Below are 19,491 nucleotides of genomic sequence, written 5' to 3' on the forward strand. Positions count from 1 at the left end.
GCCTAGGACTAGGACTCTCAAAGCCTGTCCGACATGTAGCTTGCATATAAAACAACCAAAACAAATACACTCGAGGACTTAATGTCAGATACGTACTCACTAGCTTGTAAAAATTATCGTGAACTATGTGAATGAGTAAACAATATAAGACAAATATGTGAAAGAGTAGGCCTACTTTCAGAACGAGGTTCAGTACCTGATGATTGTCGAACTCCTCTTGCAGGATTCTCTGCGCCCCAAACGCCCGTATGGTGGACAGTCCTTGCAGCGAAGCATTCAGGTGAGAAAACACTGGACTGCGGGCTGCGACATGCGTCACGATGTTCAGTGTTAAGGGACAAACTAACTTAGAATATTAATAAAATTTAGTATACCAGGTGGCCTACACAGCCAAATAAAAAAAATATGAATAATCTATCCGACGAACAATTGAAACTAACTACTTGAAAAAAAAATACACGGGAAGCGTGCATGATCTAAGATAGTTAATTTACGAAATCAATGTTGAATAACTGTACAGAATAACAAACTGCATTTAACTCGATACCCCTTATAATAATAACATTTTAAACATTAGGCCTACCATTATTTTAAATATTGGTTTTAAATGTCCCTACATTATGTTACTTTAAGAGTTGCATTTTTTTTTAAATTTTCTGTGATTAGTACTAGAAAAGCCTATTTCATAAACTTTAAAATTTTTGTGTACAGCAAATATACATTATATTCGACATTGGTTTGCATGATAGCCTCCAAAATTCAAATACGCACATGCTTGGTATGCACTGATTCCTGCCCAAAATGCAAGCTTAAAAAGTTAGTGGTTCAGCACAGATTTGACTCCTGAGGTCGTGAAATACCAGGAGCAGATCGAGGAGTGCTCCCGAGACTTTGCACAGTCAAATCGCGCGCACACTGAGTGAAGTAGCGCCGTGAGACTGTATTGGAGTCGCAATTCTTGGGGAGAAGGCGGGGACTTGTTTCTATCTCAGTTCAGCCATTTTAATTGAAATTTTACTTATTTTTACAAAAATAACTGCTGAAAAAATGCTGAACCAGTTTCCTACGAAAAGTTCATTACTGATTCAGTCCCTAAATACCTTTATGGTGTCGAATTATGTTAACATCATGTTATTTTGGGGAATAATATCTTCTGCAGGCTATATTTAACAATCAAATAATACGTAATAAAATATAATATTTTGTAATTATATGGCCTACATACTGCATACTAACGCCAATTACTTATTTATTAGTTTAATGTTTAGTGTCTTTATTAAAATACATTTTGTATTTGCATGCTTATAATTTTTTTTGGGGGCATGCAAGGTACCATTTGCAATAATTTTTTTATATAGGCTAAATATCTTCCTAATAGTCTCTCGTTTCGGAGAGGTTCTCATTTATAGCTAGTACCCAACATCTTTTAAGGGCGATTTCATATTTTAGAAACGAACTCAATAAAAATTTTCAAGTTATCTAGCAATAATAAAAAAAAGTTGTCTGTAAAGTTGGTGTTTACGGACGATAGTTTAACGTGACAACGTCATAACAAAACATTGATGAAATGATTGCATACTTTTATGAATAAAATTGAATAATTTGTATTGAATTATCACTATTTTGTATGGATACAAATAAGGAGTGAAATGAAATCTACAATTTAATTGATAAATTTACTTTTATTTGCACTCATTTATTCAAATACGTTTATTACTTTAACTAAGAGATTATTTTAACTATAACTTTTATACACGTTTGCTATTTAACTTCTTCCGATCTGTGTTATTCTGTTAAGGATAGGATGATGATAGGAAAAGCAGGAAACAAATGGGTGTGTTTGAAGGATGATGTGAAGGAAAATGGCTTACCCAACACCAAGATGCAGTCAAAAATAATATATTTGCGCCACGGACTCTGCAGCAATGCTAGGAGGAACGGGTTAGCAAAGATAAATGAAAATGTTACATTGCAATGCATGAAAACAGAATTACGCCACGGACTCGGTCGCAGTGCTAGGAGGTTCAGGTTAGCAAAGAGCAATATAAAATGAGCGTAATGGGACAGCGAAACGGGACAATGTACGTAACGGGACACTTTTTCGTGCGTGCAGCTGGCGTTCATCGATTTATTAGACGTTGTCACGTCATAAACCGAAATAATACGCGTGCAAAAGTCTATTAACATCTGCCACATTATACAAAATCAGATGTAACCACCCTTTAGAATAGCTGTATATATGTCCACAACGGAGGTAATAATTTCGATACACTAAAATTAAATAGCTTTATAATCATAAAATATTAAAAAAAAATATGAAAATATACAATTTTTAGGTTATAGGAAAACAATTATTTTCGCTCGAATACACAGATTACATTACGGGTTGGTGCATTATTCCGAGATAGGTTTTAGCATTTTGAGGTATAGATTCGCAGTCCCTTTCTACGTAACGTCAGCTGCCTGGTCCAGTTGCATGTCTGGAGAACGGTTCGATTATCAAAGTAAACAAATTGTTGAACAGGAAACAAAAAACTGCACACGTGTTTATGCGGTATCCTGTGATCATGCTAGTATCCACAACTTACTGATGCCTTCCAGTCTCTTGACCGAGCGCGAGGTACGCACGTACACGGTCCTGAACAGGTAGAAGATCACGATCACGAAAGCGGTGGGCACGAGGATCCAGTAGTTGACCACGGCGATCAGCGTCACGATCCCCAGCAGCATGCAGCCGATCTGAGCAGAACGCAGACCAATCAACGATGCTGGCTGACCTTGCGATCTTGGACCATCTACTTCGAGTGGACCTGCACAGTTCCTCTCGTGCTTTCTCTATGTGATCGCCTACATGGCTGTACGTATCTATGATTGATTAGGACATTCGGAACCACAGAACAAGGAAGGAGATATAGAAGTGCGACTCTTACAGTGGAAACTGAAACCATGTTTGGCGCGACATCTGGCGCTATCTGTTGGTTGGTCCCATGACTACTAGCAAATGTTCTCAGCGGCCGGATTTCCAAAGTGTTAGCTTTATGAGGATAGTTTTACTACCTGACGACCAGTTGCTTAGTTGAAGAAAATTTGAACAATGCAAAAAACACTTAATACTTTTTTGTAATAACCAGTCATGTTCTATATAAAAATTTCTGGTATGCCACTCCACAAAGTATGTGGCTAGAAAAATAAAGCGAATTAATTTTAATTGGATTGTTTGGGTGATAATAGCTGATGCATTACTTCTCACAATCGATGCAACTGTGTTTGTAATATGTTATGAAAGCTATTGTCTAGCTATCCGAAACTATGTACGAGTATCAGTCTAAGCCACTTTTTTTTTTCTGCCCCATGTTCGGAATTACATTTGATCACTGACTGTATGCTCGTACTTGCAACTTTCTCAATCAAGAAGAAGCTAAAAGAAGATTTTGTTAGAATTATGAAGAGGATGATGGTAAGCATAAATTGAGGAAATGTTGATAAGAAAATCGTAATCATGATAACGATAATGAGAGTGATGATAAAGACAATGAGTACGATGATAACGAAGAGGATGATAGGAGGATGATGAAGAGATGAGATAGCAGTGATGGTGATAAAAACAACTATTCGTCTTTAATTGCAATTATTCCCAACTTTAATCACTATACCAGTGGAAATTTTAATGGAGGTTATACAAAAAATGTCAGGCCACGATCATTATAGTTTTCGTCTTGTTTCGAACTAGAAGCAACCTGACCCCCGAGAATATTTATTTACCTAATACCAATCGAGTTTAAAATTATAAAATTATGGAGTGCATACAAAACATTTCGATTTTTTATTATCTATGCAATCGGAACTCTAGTTTATAAATGTTTCAACTTACTGAAAGACAGTCTATCAGAACAAGTGGAAGCTGCTCATCAATTGCTCCCATGTCCTTTGAGAACCGGTTCAATATTTGACCTGCAAATATAAGTTACAAAAACACTTATTCAAATTCAATATACACGATTTAACCACATTATACTAATCAGTTAATATTTTTTTGATATAGTGGTATTTGCAATATTCTCTCTGGAATTGGTTTATAGTTGTGTGTTTTGCTACAATTCCTCAAAGTGTTACATTAAGTGTCTGAAATTTATATGATGACAGAGGGATTGTTATTCATTTTGAAATGATAATTAATGTCTTGTAAGACCCTTTCCATATCACAATTTACCTAAATTGCCATATAACTGATGAGTGAAGGTAAAGTTAAAAATAAATTCCAAAGTTATTGGCACTAATATTCACATGGTCTTCAATCAACAAAAATGATAACGTCTTCAATAATTTTCGCCCAAAATAAATATTATCATGTTAAGCGTTTATGTCCCTTGACCTGGAAATTAAACAATTTATGCTGGAAGAATAGGTTTCCATAGTTTTTCTTCCTGGAGGTACAAAAATAAAAATACTTGTATGATTAATTAGGATTTTAGTTTATCATCAAATGCAATGGTAGGAGTAAAATTTCAGGATAGTGCCGTTACGTTTTTATATAATAGTAACTCATTACAACTGATTTTTTACTCTTACTAGTATGAGTTTCAGTATCAGAACACTCATTAATATAAATGTGCATCCAAAATCTACAAATAACATTTAAAAATTGTCTTTTTTTTTACCTGGAATTGACACCACAAAAAATATTTTGTAGGTGATAAACATAATTACAAAAAAACCATCAGCTAATATGACTTGTCAGTAGAGCCATACCATGAATGCGTGCATATCAAGTCTGAGTCTCCATAAGTCCAGCATACTGAAATATTTTCAATGCAAGTTTGAAACTGGATTGTCATAGAAAGCAATATGTTTATGTAGTGTCGCTAATGGAGGATAGACACTATGCTTAAGTGTTCTATAGTTTTCATGTATGTTCAACCAAGCCACGTATCATAACTTCTTATCATAGGAAGCAATATGTTAAGCTAGATTCTACTTTATAATAAACCTCACTTACAATGTAATTGCAAGATAAAAACTTTATAAAAACTTACAAAAAATCATAATGTACAAAGCTAAGGTTGGAACGAGCTTTATTCAAGCTTAAAATGGGAAGCGTGAACAGTAAATCTAATCCAAATTAAAGTTGGTACTTCCTGCAAGTTAATGTGCTACGTTATTGCCATGGAAACTTAGTGGCTTAACTACCTGAAGGATTGACATTGAAGAATCTCATGGGCAGGCGGATAATGCTGTCAAACATCCTGTTGTGGAGTGTCACCGATGACTTCATGCAGAGGTAGAAGAAAAGGAAGGTCTTGTATAAAAGGAACACAATAGCTGTTAGAGTGAGGCCGGAGAATATGTACATGCACAGCTCCCTGCTCATCAGAGAGTCCTCGCTTGGTACAGCTGTGTACGTAGAATTGAAGGTTTCATCTAGCGCAGTTTCATTTCCCGTGCTGTAGTCCTCAAACTCCAGCAGAGCCCTCTGACTCTCTGTGTTTGTCCTGTAAGCAACCAACAACAACAACTAACAGTTGGTTTAAGACTACAGGTGAAAAAATCTCCTGTACTAAAAAAACTACAGGGTGAATCAATTTTACATATTACATTTCTTAAATAAAATTAGTGCACGTATATTTACCATAAGCATTATATGTTATATATTTCCTAATAAAATTGACGTTTAATTAATATATACAAAATGCTATAAATTATTATTTTGCAGTTGGAGGTGATCAAGAGCTTTTTTCTCTTGTCTTTTTGACAAAAGTACAGGGGAAATATATAAAAGAGTAATGCTTAGTTTTCGTGGCATCACATTCCCCAATCGCTAATGACAGGTTTCACTTTAGAAGTTCCTAGTCAGTTTGATGGCTTTCCCCATCCACTCTAGAGTCTACTTCTCTTTTAATTGATTGAATCAATCTGCTTCCAAATGAAAGTAACAGACCAGAAGGAGAGCCAGTAGTCAGTGCTGCTGGACAGCAACTGTGCGGTCAGCTCGCTGAGCACCATCGCGACCACCAGGAAGTAGTTGCCACTCGCGAACAAGTACGAGACATACGTCGCCAGTGAGATCCTGCCCCTGGTCCTCATCTCTCGCACCTCTTCCGGAGAAGTCTCCTCCACCGAAGTCATCTCCACAGAGGACGTGCTGCTCTGCAACACCGAGACGATACTTCACAATCAGCTAGCGAAGTAATATCCCAGTAAGTGTAGCGACATACGATGGTATTGAGATCTTTCCTTCATTCTCACTTCCAGTATTTCCTCCGGAGGAATCTCCTATAAAGAGGTGATCACTATAGAAGACTTCCTGCTCTGCAAAACCGCAAGACTGCACAATCAGCATGTGAAGAAGTTTCCCAGAAAGTCTGTCGCCGTACGTCATCATCAAACACTTTCTCCTGGTCCTATCTCCCCCACTTCCTCCAGAGATGTCTCCTCCTCCGAATTGGTGTGTTGGAGGACGTGCTGCTCTACAAGACCGCGACAAGACTGCATGATCAGCAGACGAAATGGCTGCCACAACAGCCGGAGAATGATAAATGAAAGTCAGTTAACAATATGTTAAGTGCTCACAGGAATTTTTACTTTTTCCTGTCACCTGCCACCTTTTGCCGAGAGATCACTGTTGATGATGTTGATGATGGTGCCAACTAAATTCATTTACGAAGCCTGCGAGCTCTTTCACAGGTAGAGCTGAGACTCTACTCGGGACATGATGTCGCAGTGTGGTCGGCAGACAGTAGTCAGAGAACTCCCGGCTGTCGTAACCACGGGGGACACTACACTAATTGAGCCTACTAATTACTGAATGACTATTATAGTAATTGAGATATGAGTGTTTTTGTTCGTACCCAACCCTCATACATGCACTGCCTGAGACATGGCCTGTCCTAGTCCAAGAGGCTCAGATAGTCTTGGCACATGTTAGTGGTCACGTAGTCTTTACGGATGGTTACATACATATGCTGCTGGTAAAAAAATTAAGGGTCCTCTGCCTGGACAGGCATCGGCGACGCGCTGATTGAAATGAACACGAAAGAGAGACGAAACACGGTTACACAAAGGCAGAAGTTATGATACGTGGCTTGATTGAACATACATGAAAACTATAGAACATTTAAGCATAGTGTCTATCCTCCATTAGCGACACTACATAAACAAGTAACCTTGAATCGAATTTTTCAGATGCACAAAAAGAAAATAATTATGGATAATTATCCCATTTGGCTGTGGGCGTTAAATGATTTAAATGCTGCATGGGTTGAAAGGGATGCCCCGAATGTTTTCGGGTCATATTAAACGAAAGTATATTTGGTTACGCTGACCACCTAATTCGGTGGCCCTGTCCGGGTGAAACTGAGGATGTCTTTCAACTGAGGTCCCGTACTTGAGGTCTGGGCCACATCCACGCTGGTGAGTTCAATCCAGCCTTAGGGGGCTAGCCGCGGGCCGATGAACGAGGACTTAAAAGCTCACACGTCTGCTGGAGACATGGTCAGTGATGAACAAAGGTTGGGCGGCACCGCGTTGAGGAACATGCATCTAGCCCCTTTGGTGAAGGATGACGAACTGGCCGAACTCCCAGTCACCGTGCGCCATTAGGAGCCGGTCTCCAGTGCTAAGGTGCAGGCAACTGCCCAGTAGGTAGGCCACATTCTGAGCGTAATCGCGGCAAGTCAGTACAGTAACAATGTCTTACAATTACTCAACTATCAACACAACACATTTGTTACAATGAAACAACTTCTGGTGGATTGCCACTCGGGCAACAATAGACACACTGGTCGAGTATGCCATTCGTAGCGTTGCACTCGAGACGGATTCTGATTACGCGCACGGACGCACACCCCCTGTAGAGGTGGCCAGTGCGGATTGGAGCACCGAGGGGTGTCGTCAGTTTAATGGCTGCTGCTTCAAGGAATTCAACCTTAGTCAAAACCATTATATATATATGTATTAAGATAAAATAGATTTACAACAATTTCACCTAAGACTGTAAACTAAAGCAAACGTAGTTTAAAGCTAAAATGGTAATAATAATCTAGTTAATTAGATTTAAAAAACTATTAAATAATTTATTTATTACATATAGGTAAAATACTTCTATAACATTAATGTAAGCGATAGTTAATTCATCATAAGAAAATTAAAGGCTTAGGAACATAAAAATATTTTTTACATTTTGTTATTAGGAAAATTTTAAGGGCATCTTTAGTTACATAAAATCTTTTACCACCAGTTCAAATTTTGAGTGTGAAATTAATGTAAAAATGCATTATATTATTGTTGGTCCCTATAGTGATATTAACGAAAACAGACAGTAAGGGCAGCAATTCAAATAACGTGAAGAAGAAATTGTTCCAAAAGACAAACTCAGGGTGTGCTGGTGCATTACCCCGATGGACACATCTCTGTGTCGCTTGTGACGGGACATCGAGCGGCGGAGAGAGGACCTCCTCTCACTCGGAGCGCTCTCGTCCCCAGACCCGTCTCCCTCCTGCTCGCCGAGCAGCCTCGCGAAGTCCAGCCCGCTCTCCTGCAGCTGGGCGTAGCTGCCGTGGGCCTCCACGCGACCCTGCGAGGAAGACCAGGCGTACCGCAACTCTTGAGATTGAACACCTCGGCAGAAATAGCAAACAACAATTTAATAAAGGAAAACCTTGTCCCGTAACCCAGTTCACACCACCTCTAGAAGTCGTTCTTGGACTGTCCTCTACTATTAATTATTCTATAATGTTCTTTGATATACTAACTGCTGTTTACAACCACCTCCACAAATGGCTCTTCCTCGGTCAGATCATGGTTTACCCTTTAAGAACACAAGACAACATTTAAGGGTGAGAGTCAGATACTTTAGGAATTTTGGATCTCCAAGGCGTCAGTCGGTAATTACAATAGTTTGCCCAAACCTCAGTTATAGCCATTTCTGAAAGTCTTTCTCAAATATGTGCCGTTTTACTGACCCCAACCCCCACCTTGAGATCATATTTACACACACTCACACAGATATACTTCCTGCAGTTTGCACCCACAGCCACCCCGGAACCTACATCAACACAGCGTCTTGCGCTAACACAACTGGGACCCAACACTCCTGTTTTGGGGAGTAAGACGATCTCAGGACTTCTAAATAATAGAGTCCCTGGCCATGAGACCCATAGCGGTTTTGAGGTGGACGAGTTTTCTCATTGGATCTTGTTAGAGAATGCTTAGATGCAGGGAAAAATTCTTGCATAGAATTTAAAAATAAAAGTTACAGCTATTCGTAGGGCGTAATTATTTTTTTTAAATATATTTTTAAATTACCAATACAGCTTTTTAATGTCCATTATTTTTTCTTATGTTGTTAATTACATGATTTTGGGAATCCTCGTACAATTTCATTTCATCTGGTATTTTGTAATGCTGATATAGCAATTTCTGGTAAGTGTATCCACATTTTGTCATATAAAATAAGCAAGTGTCAATGAAAACAACAGATGCATACACTTTGCTTTACAGAACATTTGATCTTCAGTTTTCTAAAAAGTGAACACATTATTTGTTAAAACATGCAAGTAGTACATATTCTAATTGCAATAGCTATGCTCTTTCATGAATTAGTAAAATAAAAAAAGAGACTCTATTTGTCAGTTGTTTATAATCTTTTACACTGCTCTTGACATTTAGAGTTTGCATTCAAGTTATCCAAGTTATGACACCGGCATCATCTTGTGTTGTGCGTTTTGCATCCACGTATTTGTTGTACATTAATAGAAAATACATTTATAATATTATCTGACATTTTCAGAGTCATTATTAATGAGTGACTATTAGTTGTTAGTTGAACCCACCTCGTTCAAGATGACGATGTGGTCGACGTGGCTGAGGAACTGCAGCTGGTGGGTGATGAGGACGCGAGTCTTGTACTTCAGGAATCCGCAGATGCAGCTCTCGAACAGGTGTCTGCCCACGTGCGCATCCACGGCCGACAGAGGGTCGTCCAGGATGTATATGTCCGCCGGCTTGTACACGGCCCTGCGTCGTACCGAAACACAACGTGCAGTATACTCTGTGCATGCTGGAGGCTCAACGGTGATTTCAGGCTTTCGCGGCAGTGGTCATGCTTTTGTGTTGATAGTTTAGGGTTTTTAATTGTTGGCCGGCCTTACTGAATTCATATAAAAAAACACATCCTCGACAAAGATTACAAGCATTATAACTTCCTGAAATTTGCACAAGCATTCTTTTAATTTGAAAGAATCAAGGCGACAGAGAGAATGGACCATGGGCATATGTTTTTGAAAATACCGATGTTCGTTTTGCTAGGTGATCAGCTGGCAGTTAACTTAGTATGAAGCACTCTACTGAAAAAAAAAAGGGACAGCCGAAATGCACGGTATTCAAAAACAGGCCAAAGGCTTAAGTGATACAGCAGCGATATTTCTATGTATTATCTATCCAGCAGAAAGCCACCTGCGATACTGACCTGGCTAGGTTGATGCGTGCCCTCTGCCCCCCACTGAATGCGACCCCTCGATCCCCCACGATCGTCCTGTCGCCGTACGGCAGCAGCTCAAAGTCCCTGACGAGGGCGCAGGCCTTCACCACCTGCTGGTACCGCCTCCGGTCGTACGGCTCCCCGAACAGTATGTTGTTGCGCACGGAGCTGGCGAACAGCCACGGCTCCTGCGAGGCGTACGAGATCCTGCCCTTGACCGCGATGGAGCCGCCGGTGAGAGGCAGCTCCCGCAGCAGCGTCAGCAGCAGCGAGGTCTGTGCAGGGGAACAGGGCGCTCTCGAACAGCTGTCTCAACCAAGAGTGGACTGGCTATTGTCAGGTGGGCGCCAACTAACATATCCAAGAGTGCAACATCAGCTCTTCTGGGAGTACTCTGCTATGGTGCTTTGCCCATGGATTTCTACAGAGTCACATGGGGGGATAATTATGGTGTGGTCGATGTTTTGTTTTTGATACTAACGTTTGAGCTTAACAATTTAAATTTTTGGGTGGCTTAACAAATCAGCGACAAAAATATATTAGATATATGATCTGTAACACTCTACATTCTTCATATTTCAGACCAAGAATTATTATAGTGCTAAACATTGTGGTCTGCCCTTTTTTTTCCTCTGGTTCACCTTTTTTTCCCACGTGGAAAACACCGCGCATAAATCAAAGGGTACAGGGCAGGATCCGGCTGTATCCGAATGTGAATTAACAATTAGACACTTTATAACAACATGGTTCATACAATGGTGTTACATTTAAACAGCAAGTCAGTATCATCCAGTCAAAACAAATCATGGGAAATGTTATGACGAACTAGCATGGTACAGCAGGATACAACTGGGAGATTCACTGGTAGATCTGTTGATGTCACGGTGGGCCAGACATGCATCGAGACCAACATCAGGGAGGACATCCAACGCAAGCCTCACCAGCAGCAAGAAAGACATCCAACACAAGTCTCACATTGCTGGAAACCACCAGACGGGAGGACGTCCAACACAAGTCTCACATTACTGGAAACCAGTAGCATGGAGGACGTCCAACACGAGCTTCACCTAGCCAGAGACAAACAACAGGAACGACGTCCAACGCAAGCCTCACCAGCAGCAAGAAAGACATCCAACACAAGTCTCACATTGCTGGAAACCACCAGAAGGGAGGACGTCCAACACAAGTCGCACATTACTGGAAATCAGCAGCATGGAGGACGTCCAACACGAGCTTCACTTAGCCAGAGACAAGCAGCAGGAACGACGTCCAACACAAGCCTCACCAGCAGCTAGAAAGACATCCAACACAAGTCTCACATTGCTGGAAACCACCAGAAGGGAGGACATCCAACACAAGTCTCACCTTGCCGGAACCCACAGGGCCTATGACTGCAAGCAGCTGGCCCGTCGACACTCTCAGGTTGATGTCGCTCAGGGTGTTCTCGTGCGACTCGGCTGTCCACTTGGCCGTCGCGCCCGACATTTCGATCCCGATTCGCTCGATCTTTCCGTCCTCTTCTTTCTCCTCCTCCCCGGGCGGCGATGTCAGTGCAAGGGGCTTTTCGTTCGGAGAAACAGACCCGTATTTGCTCTGCTGGAGGTTGGATCTTCTAGGAGTCTCCAGTTCCTCGTACAGGAGGAATTTCTATTAAAAAATAGATTAATGAACCAACACACAACGTGACCTCAATACGACAGGAATACAACAACTTTAGTAGACACTTGTTTCATTACCTGTATGCGTTTTATGGACACTATTGTTTCTGCAGTCGTGGATATCGCCTGAGGGAAATTTCTTGTCATTGACATTCTCAAGATTGTAAAGTACGATGAAACTACAAATACCTGCAATAATAAATTTTTTTAATTACTATATTATATATTTTCTACCCGAACACAATGATAGCAAAGATATTTCCAATATAATATGTCAGCATAAGCAAGTATCACCTACCTTTTCAGCTGTTACTGAATTCCCCATCAGGATGTAACACAATATTGTGATGAAGAGAGTAAGACGCGTGGTGAAACCTTCAAAGCTTGTCATAACTGCCCTCAAATATGACACAAGCTTTATTTGATGTATCTCATTTCTGCAAAAAAATTAAGGAAAAGTTTCATTATGTGAACTATACTGGCATATCTCGTTTGGGCATTTTATAATATTGATTATGCTAACTACAAATGCATTTTTGTCCTGGAAATGACGTTATGAACTGATAGATATTAATTAATCTTGTTTTATATTTCTAGATTGTATACATAAAGAATTATTGTGTTAGCGAAACTAGACAGATATACATTGGGTGATCATAAAGAATTAGGAATGAAACTATCCCCGATTTAATGGCTGTGTTACTCCAGTGTAAGGATATGGCTCATTAAAATTCCTGCCAACTGCAAAACAACTTCAATTTTCTCAACAATTCTATGGACTTTTAGCAGACTTAAAATGATATGTTTGGTATTTTAACTAAAATAGAAACATTAATACGTTGTATTTTTTTTTAATATTCAGTAATATGCACTGTAGATTACCAGTATTGCAATATAATTAATTTTAAAGCTGCATGAGTTACGTTGACGTGGATATATGAAATGACGAAAATATTAATGTATGTGAAAAACGAATGAGAAGTGTAAAAACAGAGCGGACATGTTACAAAAATTACAACTTATAATGAGTTAGCGAGTCGATCTTTATACGATTTGAAGTCAGCTATATTTAATCCTGAATACTTATGAATGTTTATGCGCAACCTCGTAATTTCATAACCTCCACTAAATCGTATAAGGTTGCCAAACCTAGATTCCGGCACAAATGGGAAAGTCCATGCAGATTTTGGTAGTGTTATTACATATAAGTTTCCCTAATCCATCCAATTAAATCTTTGGAAAGCTTTCTCACCATTTGTCTGGAAGCCTGAACATTTTACAAATTATTTATGCTCTGATAATGTTCACAGGCTTTCACGGCCATTGTCTCAATGTCGACCGCAACATTGGTGAATTATTTGCCAAGGAAGCGGCTACAACCCAGAAGCCAAGCTAATTCTATTGTCGCTCTGATTGGCAGTAGCAGTATTGTAACTGGGAGATTTACAAAGACTATTTATCCGCGGAATGATCCACACGTATACCCTGTGACTAAAATGATGATAAATCGAGGAGAGGTTTCCTAGAACTCACAGTCTGGCTCGAGCCACCAGCTTGGCAAACGGGATCTCCCAGGTGTACAGCTTGATCACTTGGATGCCGGAGATGATCTCGTTCATGAGTCGCACTCGCTCGTCCGTCCTCAGGGCGCTTCGCAGGCGCAACGGCCCTATCTTCTTGCCGATGAACGCTGTACACAGAAACCACAATAGTTCAGTCACTCGGGGCGGTTCTGTAATACACACAGCAACATAACTATTACGGAATTTATTTAAAACTCATCACAACAAGAAGGCTTTCACGCAATCGAGACTAGTGCTTATACCGCAGAATTCATTTATTTGGTTTCGTGTACTGGACAAATAAAACAGACTATATGACCCCACAAGTTCACCAGATTTAACTTACATAAAATACTCAGAACAAGAGAAAATTACAAAAAGTCTAAAACCAAAAATTGAGCTAAGCTTTGTGTGACTCAGGTTTGGTACTTACAAGAACACGTTCTCTTTTACGAGGACAGATGTTTCGAAACACACCAAAATAGTGGGGAAATGTTATAACTGTAGGTACTTTGAAAACTAATCCTTTTATAATGATGTTGCAATATATATATTTTTTCAAATTTAAAAGGTTTTAAGATTTATTATACACACGTACACAATACACCCGCAAATTAATAAATGTCAGAAGTAGGATAACCATAATTAAATAATTGACGAATGGTCAATAGAGATTTAAAAAATTATTAAATTTAGATTTTGCTTTGGTATTAAAATTAGTGTTAGGAACTGTAGTTAGTTTGAGTTTAGTTGTAGTAAAGTTATATATTTCGATAAGTAATAGTCCATTAGATTATTTCAACGTAATTGTGAAATCTTGATAAGTCATTTGTTTATGTCTCCAGTTATTTTTATATAAGGGTTTTATGGAAAATCAGGGGGAGGCAAAACCTCCAACATCGATGGCTACTTTAGGATTATCTTTTAGTGGAATTAATTTGTGGTTTTCTGTAATAATTATTTTTATCATTTAATATTATAATGTTCAAATTTTAATTTTATTCCTTTTTTGTATTTTGATAAGTTAATATATTATTTTTTATGTTATACTTGATTTTTAATTTCTTTTTTCTAGATTTTAATTTCATATTGGTTTTCGATTTTTGATATTTTGTTATAATTTTTTTATATATAAAATATTTGTAATTTAACGATTTTAGATTGAGTTACTATTTAACAATATAAGTTTCATAATTTTTTTGATTTGTATATTAATTATTGCAATTTCAAGAAATAGTTTAATTTAATTTTTTTATACTAGTCTTATTCTTACTAAATTTTCAATTTTAATTGGGGATATCAACCTGGTTGTTTTCAGGTCCCATAGGACACCACAGGCTCAGATGGACCAGTAAGAGAACAGTGACCGTGAAGCATCAGTTACACCGCGCGACATGGAAAGGATTAGTTACACCGCACGACTAAGAAGGATCAGTTACACCGCACGGCGCGGCGGGCAAGGATAAGTTACACCTCACGGCTAACAAGGATCAGTTACACCGCACGGCGGGCAAGGATCAGTTACATCACATGGTGGGCAAGGATCAGTTACACCGCACGGTGGGCAAGGATCAGTTGCGGGCCAGGATCAGTTATACCGCACGGCGGGCAAGGATCAGTTACACCTCACGGTTGACAAGGATCAGTTACACCGCACGGTGAGAAGGATCAGTTACACCTCACGGTTGACAAGGATCAGTTACACCGCACGGCGGGCAAGGATCAGTTACACCGCAAGGCGGGCCAGGATCAGTTACACCGCACGACGGGCAAGGATCAGTTACACCGCACGGCGGGCAAGGATCAGTTACACCTCACGGCTGGCAAGGATCAGTTACACCTCACGGCTGGCAAGGTTCAGTTACACCGCACGGCGGGAAGGTACCTTGCAGAGGGATGAAGCTCAGGGTCGCCACCACGCCGATCACCGTGGACACGCCCATGGCCCGCCACATGAAGAAGGCGACGAGGACGGCCTGGGTGGGGCCCAGCACCAGGTACGGCAGGATCACCAGGCACGTGTCGAAGCGGCTCACGTCGTTGGACAGCAGGTTCACCACCTGTCCCACCGTCGTCTCCCCCAGCGAGGTCTGGGTCAGGCGCAGCGACTGGCGACAAGGAGGACCAGTCCAAAGAGAAATACTCGAGTTGTGAGTAGTGAGAGAGGCCAAAAGAGTCATTAAATAACTTGAATGTAAAAAGCACGAATTGATTGAGACATTGTTGTAGAGAATGTTTAATAATCTGCTTTAAGGGAAAGATTCTCAGAAGAGCTCGCAGTGGTATTTATAAACTTTATGTGACCCTATATAGTTTATGAAAGATTATAGTGAGCATGATATACTAAATACAAATACTATGAAAAATGTAAGTTTTGAAAACTTTAATGTCGTAACGCGACTAAAATCTTTCTCTTATGTCCGTGGGTTAATGTATAATAGTTTTGATTTATAATACATAAAACACATATTTATTGTTTTTAAAAAGTTGATTCTTGAAACTCTCTCCCCTCTCGTTTAGAAAATCTTCCACCACCTATGAGAATCCATACAAATTCCTATGAACAGATCGTATTAATATCGTCACTATAATTCTGGAAAAACAAATTAATCGTGTGAATGAAATATTTTGATTCCATGTTTTTATAAAAGAAAACACAGTAAAATTGCTTAACAGTTGTTAAAACACAAATCTCCAATCTCACATAAATGCATGATTACTAAAAAAAATGCGAAAATTCCAAAAAACTAAATCGTGTTTCTAAATCTGTATAGACCGCACATGCAAAACCTTTTTTCTAAATACTTTCGTTACCCTCTAGACAATTGTGAATTTAGAGAATATAAAATACAAAATAAAAATGTAGTTAAATGTTTAACTATAAGTGTACTTTGGTTCATGAGAGTAATGGACCTTCATATATTTTTCATTCAATTAATCTGGGTGAGTATTTAATTCCCATTTCTTAAATGTAAAGCTAGAATACGTGCAGAATCTGTCACACAGTAATGTATGTATAACTTTGTTCCTTCTGATTGATGTTCGCAATTAAAGTGAAAACTACTGCATACCAAGCAAACATTTATACAAACTGGATAAATTTACTACTACATAACGGGATATTGCGATATACGGTTAAGAAATGACTGGGAACAAAATTGAGACAAAAGAGTCCTCTGTCATGGAAAACTTATTAAATATATTATTTTTAATGTGGTACATATGTGAGGGCATTTACCTTTCTATATATCATCGAGCAACATCCAACGCGTATCTTCATGCCTATGTGTATCAAGGCCATGAGATTCACCTGCCTCACCAGAGAGTAGGAGACTATGCACATCATCAGGCCGAAGGCATTTAGATATGCGTCTCCAAGAGTCGAGTTGCTGCCCGGCTCAAAGTACCGTATGAACTGCCCGAGGAACATGGGCTGCACGTTCCTGAAACACAACCCGGCGAGATCCTGGTTTCAAAGATGCTGCTGTGGAAGGACTCTCAAGTCACAATGCAGCGAACTATACTGTTGCGAGCGTGGGAGCAAGGTCAGGATGCGCGCCAGGTACCTGAGAGGTCTGACGTCACGCGCGCATACCTTCGGGGATTAGGACGGCCCGGCCTCCACACACCCCCTTCCCCTCGCGCCCTCCTTCCTCGGAGCTTTCATCTATCCATTAACGGGCTTACTGAAGCCGCCGCTTGGAGTGGCGTGAATAATGCGCTACTTTTCTGGATGCTTCGAGCGTCAGGTCGGCCCGGGACGACGCGACACATCACTACCACTCGGGTAAGTTCCAGAAAGACGGCCAAAGGGTATAAAAGCGGCGACGCTGGCCTCTGCGGCAGTTCCAACAGGCGAGTTGTGTGAAGAGCGAGATGGGCGAGCGGCGCAGGCGCAGAGCGACGCGACCGTGCGTGTGTGACCACGTGGCGCGAGACTGTGTGTGTGTGGACAGGCGCGAGGTAAGGGGCGAACCACTGTTGAGCCTAGCTTTAGCGAAGAGTGTGAACTGTGGACTTGACAGATAATTAGTGATTTGTGAATAGACATTATGTGTGGTGATTCAATTAGTAAGGTAAATATTAGTAGCAAAAAACTGTCTAAAATTAATTGGTTCATCCTTGCGAACCCATTTTTTATACCGACTCGTAACAATATTTTTAGTACATTTGGCGGCACACTTGACTTCAAACACACAAAAAAACTGTCTCATGGATGCAAGACATATCATCAGAGCGAAATTGTATCTTAAGAATGTGGACAAAGGTGAAGAGATAGTCGTTAAGTAGAGTCATATATTAGTATAAATTTAGGAGAGCAAAGAGTTGTGTTAGTAGCGAGAGAGGTCAAAAGATTCATAAAATAACTTGAATGAAAAAAAGCATGAATCGATTGAAACATTTTAAAAGAAAATTGTCAAAGAAAGATTTTATTGTATAGACAGTAGCAGAGGTGTACTAAAATTATACAAAATATGTCTTAAGTGGAACCTTTTGCGGGTTCGTTAGATGAAAACTCAAGAATAAAAACAATTTAAAGTTAAAATGAGCTATAACAGAGGAAAATTTACAGATGTGTTGCTTTAGTCAGCAAACTGGAAAATACTACTTTTTTAAACTATTGTCGGGATCAGTGAGTAAAATTATTGAATCTTTTGGATATTACATATTTACAATATGTGCAAGTCTAGAACAAAAGCGATTCTACGTCTGTATTTAACTTAATTTTGGACCAAGGCACTCATCTCTTATATCTTCCTTGAAGATTTTGTTCAAGTGATCACGTGTTAAAACTGCACCTCATGTATACTATGGTTGACAATGTCAAAACACGTTGGCAGACTTCAAATATGCAATTGTATTAATATACCATTTGGGCAGACGGCACTACGGTACTCTTTGGTCGTCACTCTACTATTATGGCTTAAATGTTTCCTTTTTTGACCTCGTTGGTACAGGAAAACCATTTTTATCTTGTAAATCCTTACTTCATGAGTATCAGTCATCAAAAGAATCACACTTTTTTTACGACTAGTCACTAAATATATCATGAATCATGGCCACCCTTGCTGTGAATGAGGCGTTTGCAAGGTACAATCTTTATTACACGGGTTGACAAGATATTTACTGTGTATTGTTATCGGATATGATAATAGACAAAACGTCTGCTCTTGTGGAATATATGGACATGCACAGTTTCAAAAATGTGTAGAGAAATGCATGCACCATATAAAATGGGCAAGTGACTTTGGGATGGCTTGCACCTAACCTTTAATCTAATGCTTGAGTAAAATCTACCTGTACATGAGCGTTCTAGAGAATAATATCATTGATGAGACCCTTTAGCCTTAACACTGTCCTTGCACAACCGTGCAGTGAATGGTAAATCTTCCGTATCTTTAACGCTTATTTTTGACTAGCGAATTATGATACTTAAAAGGAAGTTGAAAACACAAGATACTCACTTGGCTACCAGTTCAACAATGGCGAGAGGTATATTAAACACCACGAACATCCAGAAGAAACGCTTGGAAAGTGTCCTCAGTAAACTTGGGTTCTTCGTCGTCATCAGCTCTTTCTTCCACGTACTGGAACACAAGACGATTGAAGCTGACCATTCATATTAAAGGTGAGTGGCATATGTTAAAAACCTGTACAAAGATATAATACACCAAAGACCTTTTGAATATTTTACAGGTTGGTATGAAAAGCATAGTCTAAAACAATTTTTTTAAAAGGTGGTGTTCATTGATGACGAAGTTTATAAGGGCTGATGTGCGCGTGAAGTAAGAACCGA

The 19,491-nt window shown here is 39.5% G+C and overlaps 1 protein-coding gene across 1 annotated transcript in view; it reads right to left on the reverse strand.

The window, feature by feature from the left end:
• Positions 1-19,491, reverse strand: part of LOC134532057 (ATP-binding cassette sub-family C member 4-like) — a 33,620-nt gene that overhangs the window by 8,729 nt on the left and 5,400 nt on the right. The window contains exons 4-18 of the mRNA XM_063368234.1: positions 19,160-19,282; positions 16,933-17,137; positions 15,580-15,802; positions 13,666-13,822; positions 12,431-12,569; positions 12,211-12,321; positions 11,840-12,121; positions 10,463-10,749; positions 9,828-10,011; positions 8,390-8,569; positions 5,936-6,144; positions 5,188-5,489; positions 3,872-3,951; positions 2,589-2,739; positions 197-303 (exon numbers count right to left, since the gene is read on the reverse strand). Coding sequence (XP_063224304.1) covers positions 197-303; positions 2,589-2,739; positions 3,872-3,951; positions 5,188-5,489; positions 5,936-6,144; positions 8,390-8,569; positions 9,828-10,011; positions 10,463-10,749; positions 11,840-12,121; positions 12,211-12,321; positions 12,431-12,569; positions 13,666-13,822; positions 15,580-15,802; positions 16,933-17,137; positions 19,160-19,282 — 2,740 coding nt within the window. The remainder of the gene's footprint in view (positions 1-196; positions 304-2,588; positions 2,740-3,871; positions 3,952-5,187; positions 5,490-5,935; positions 6,145-8,389; positions 8,570-9,827; positions 10,012-10,462; positions 10,750-11,839; positions 12,122-12,210; positions 12,322-12,430; positions 12,570-13,665; positions 13,823-15,579; positions 15,803-16,932; positions 17,138-19,159; positions 19,283-19,491) is intronic.

Source organism: Bacillus rossius, chromosome 5, assembly GCF_032445375.1.
Source record: "Bacillus rossius redtenbacheri isolate Brsri chromosome 5, Brsri_v3, whole genome shotgun sequence".
Classification (NCBI taxonomy): Eukaryota; Metazoa; Arthropoda; class Insecta; order Phasmatodea; family Bacillidae; genus Bacillus; species Bacillus rossius.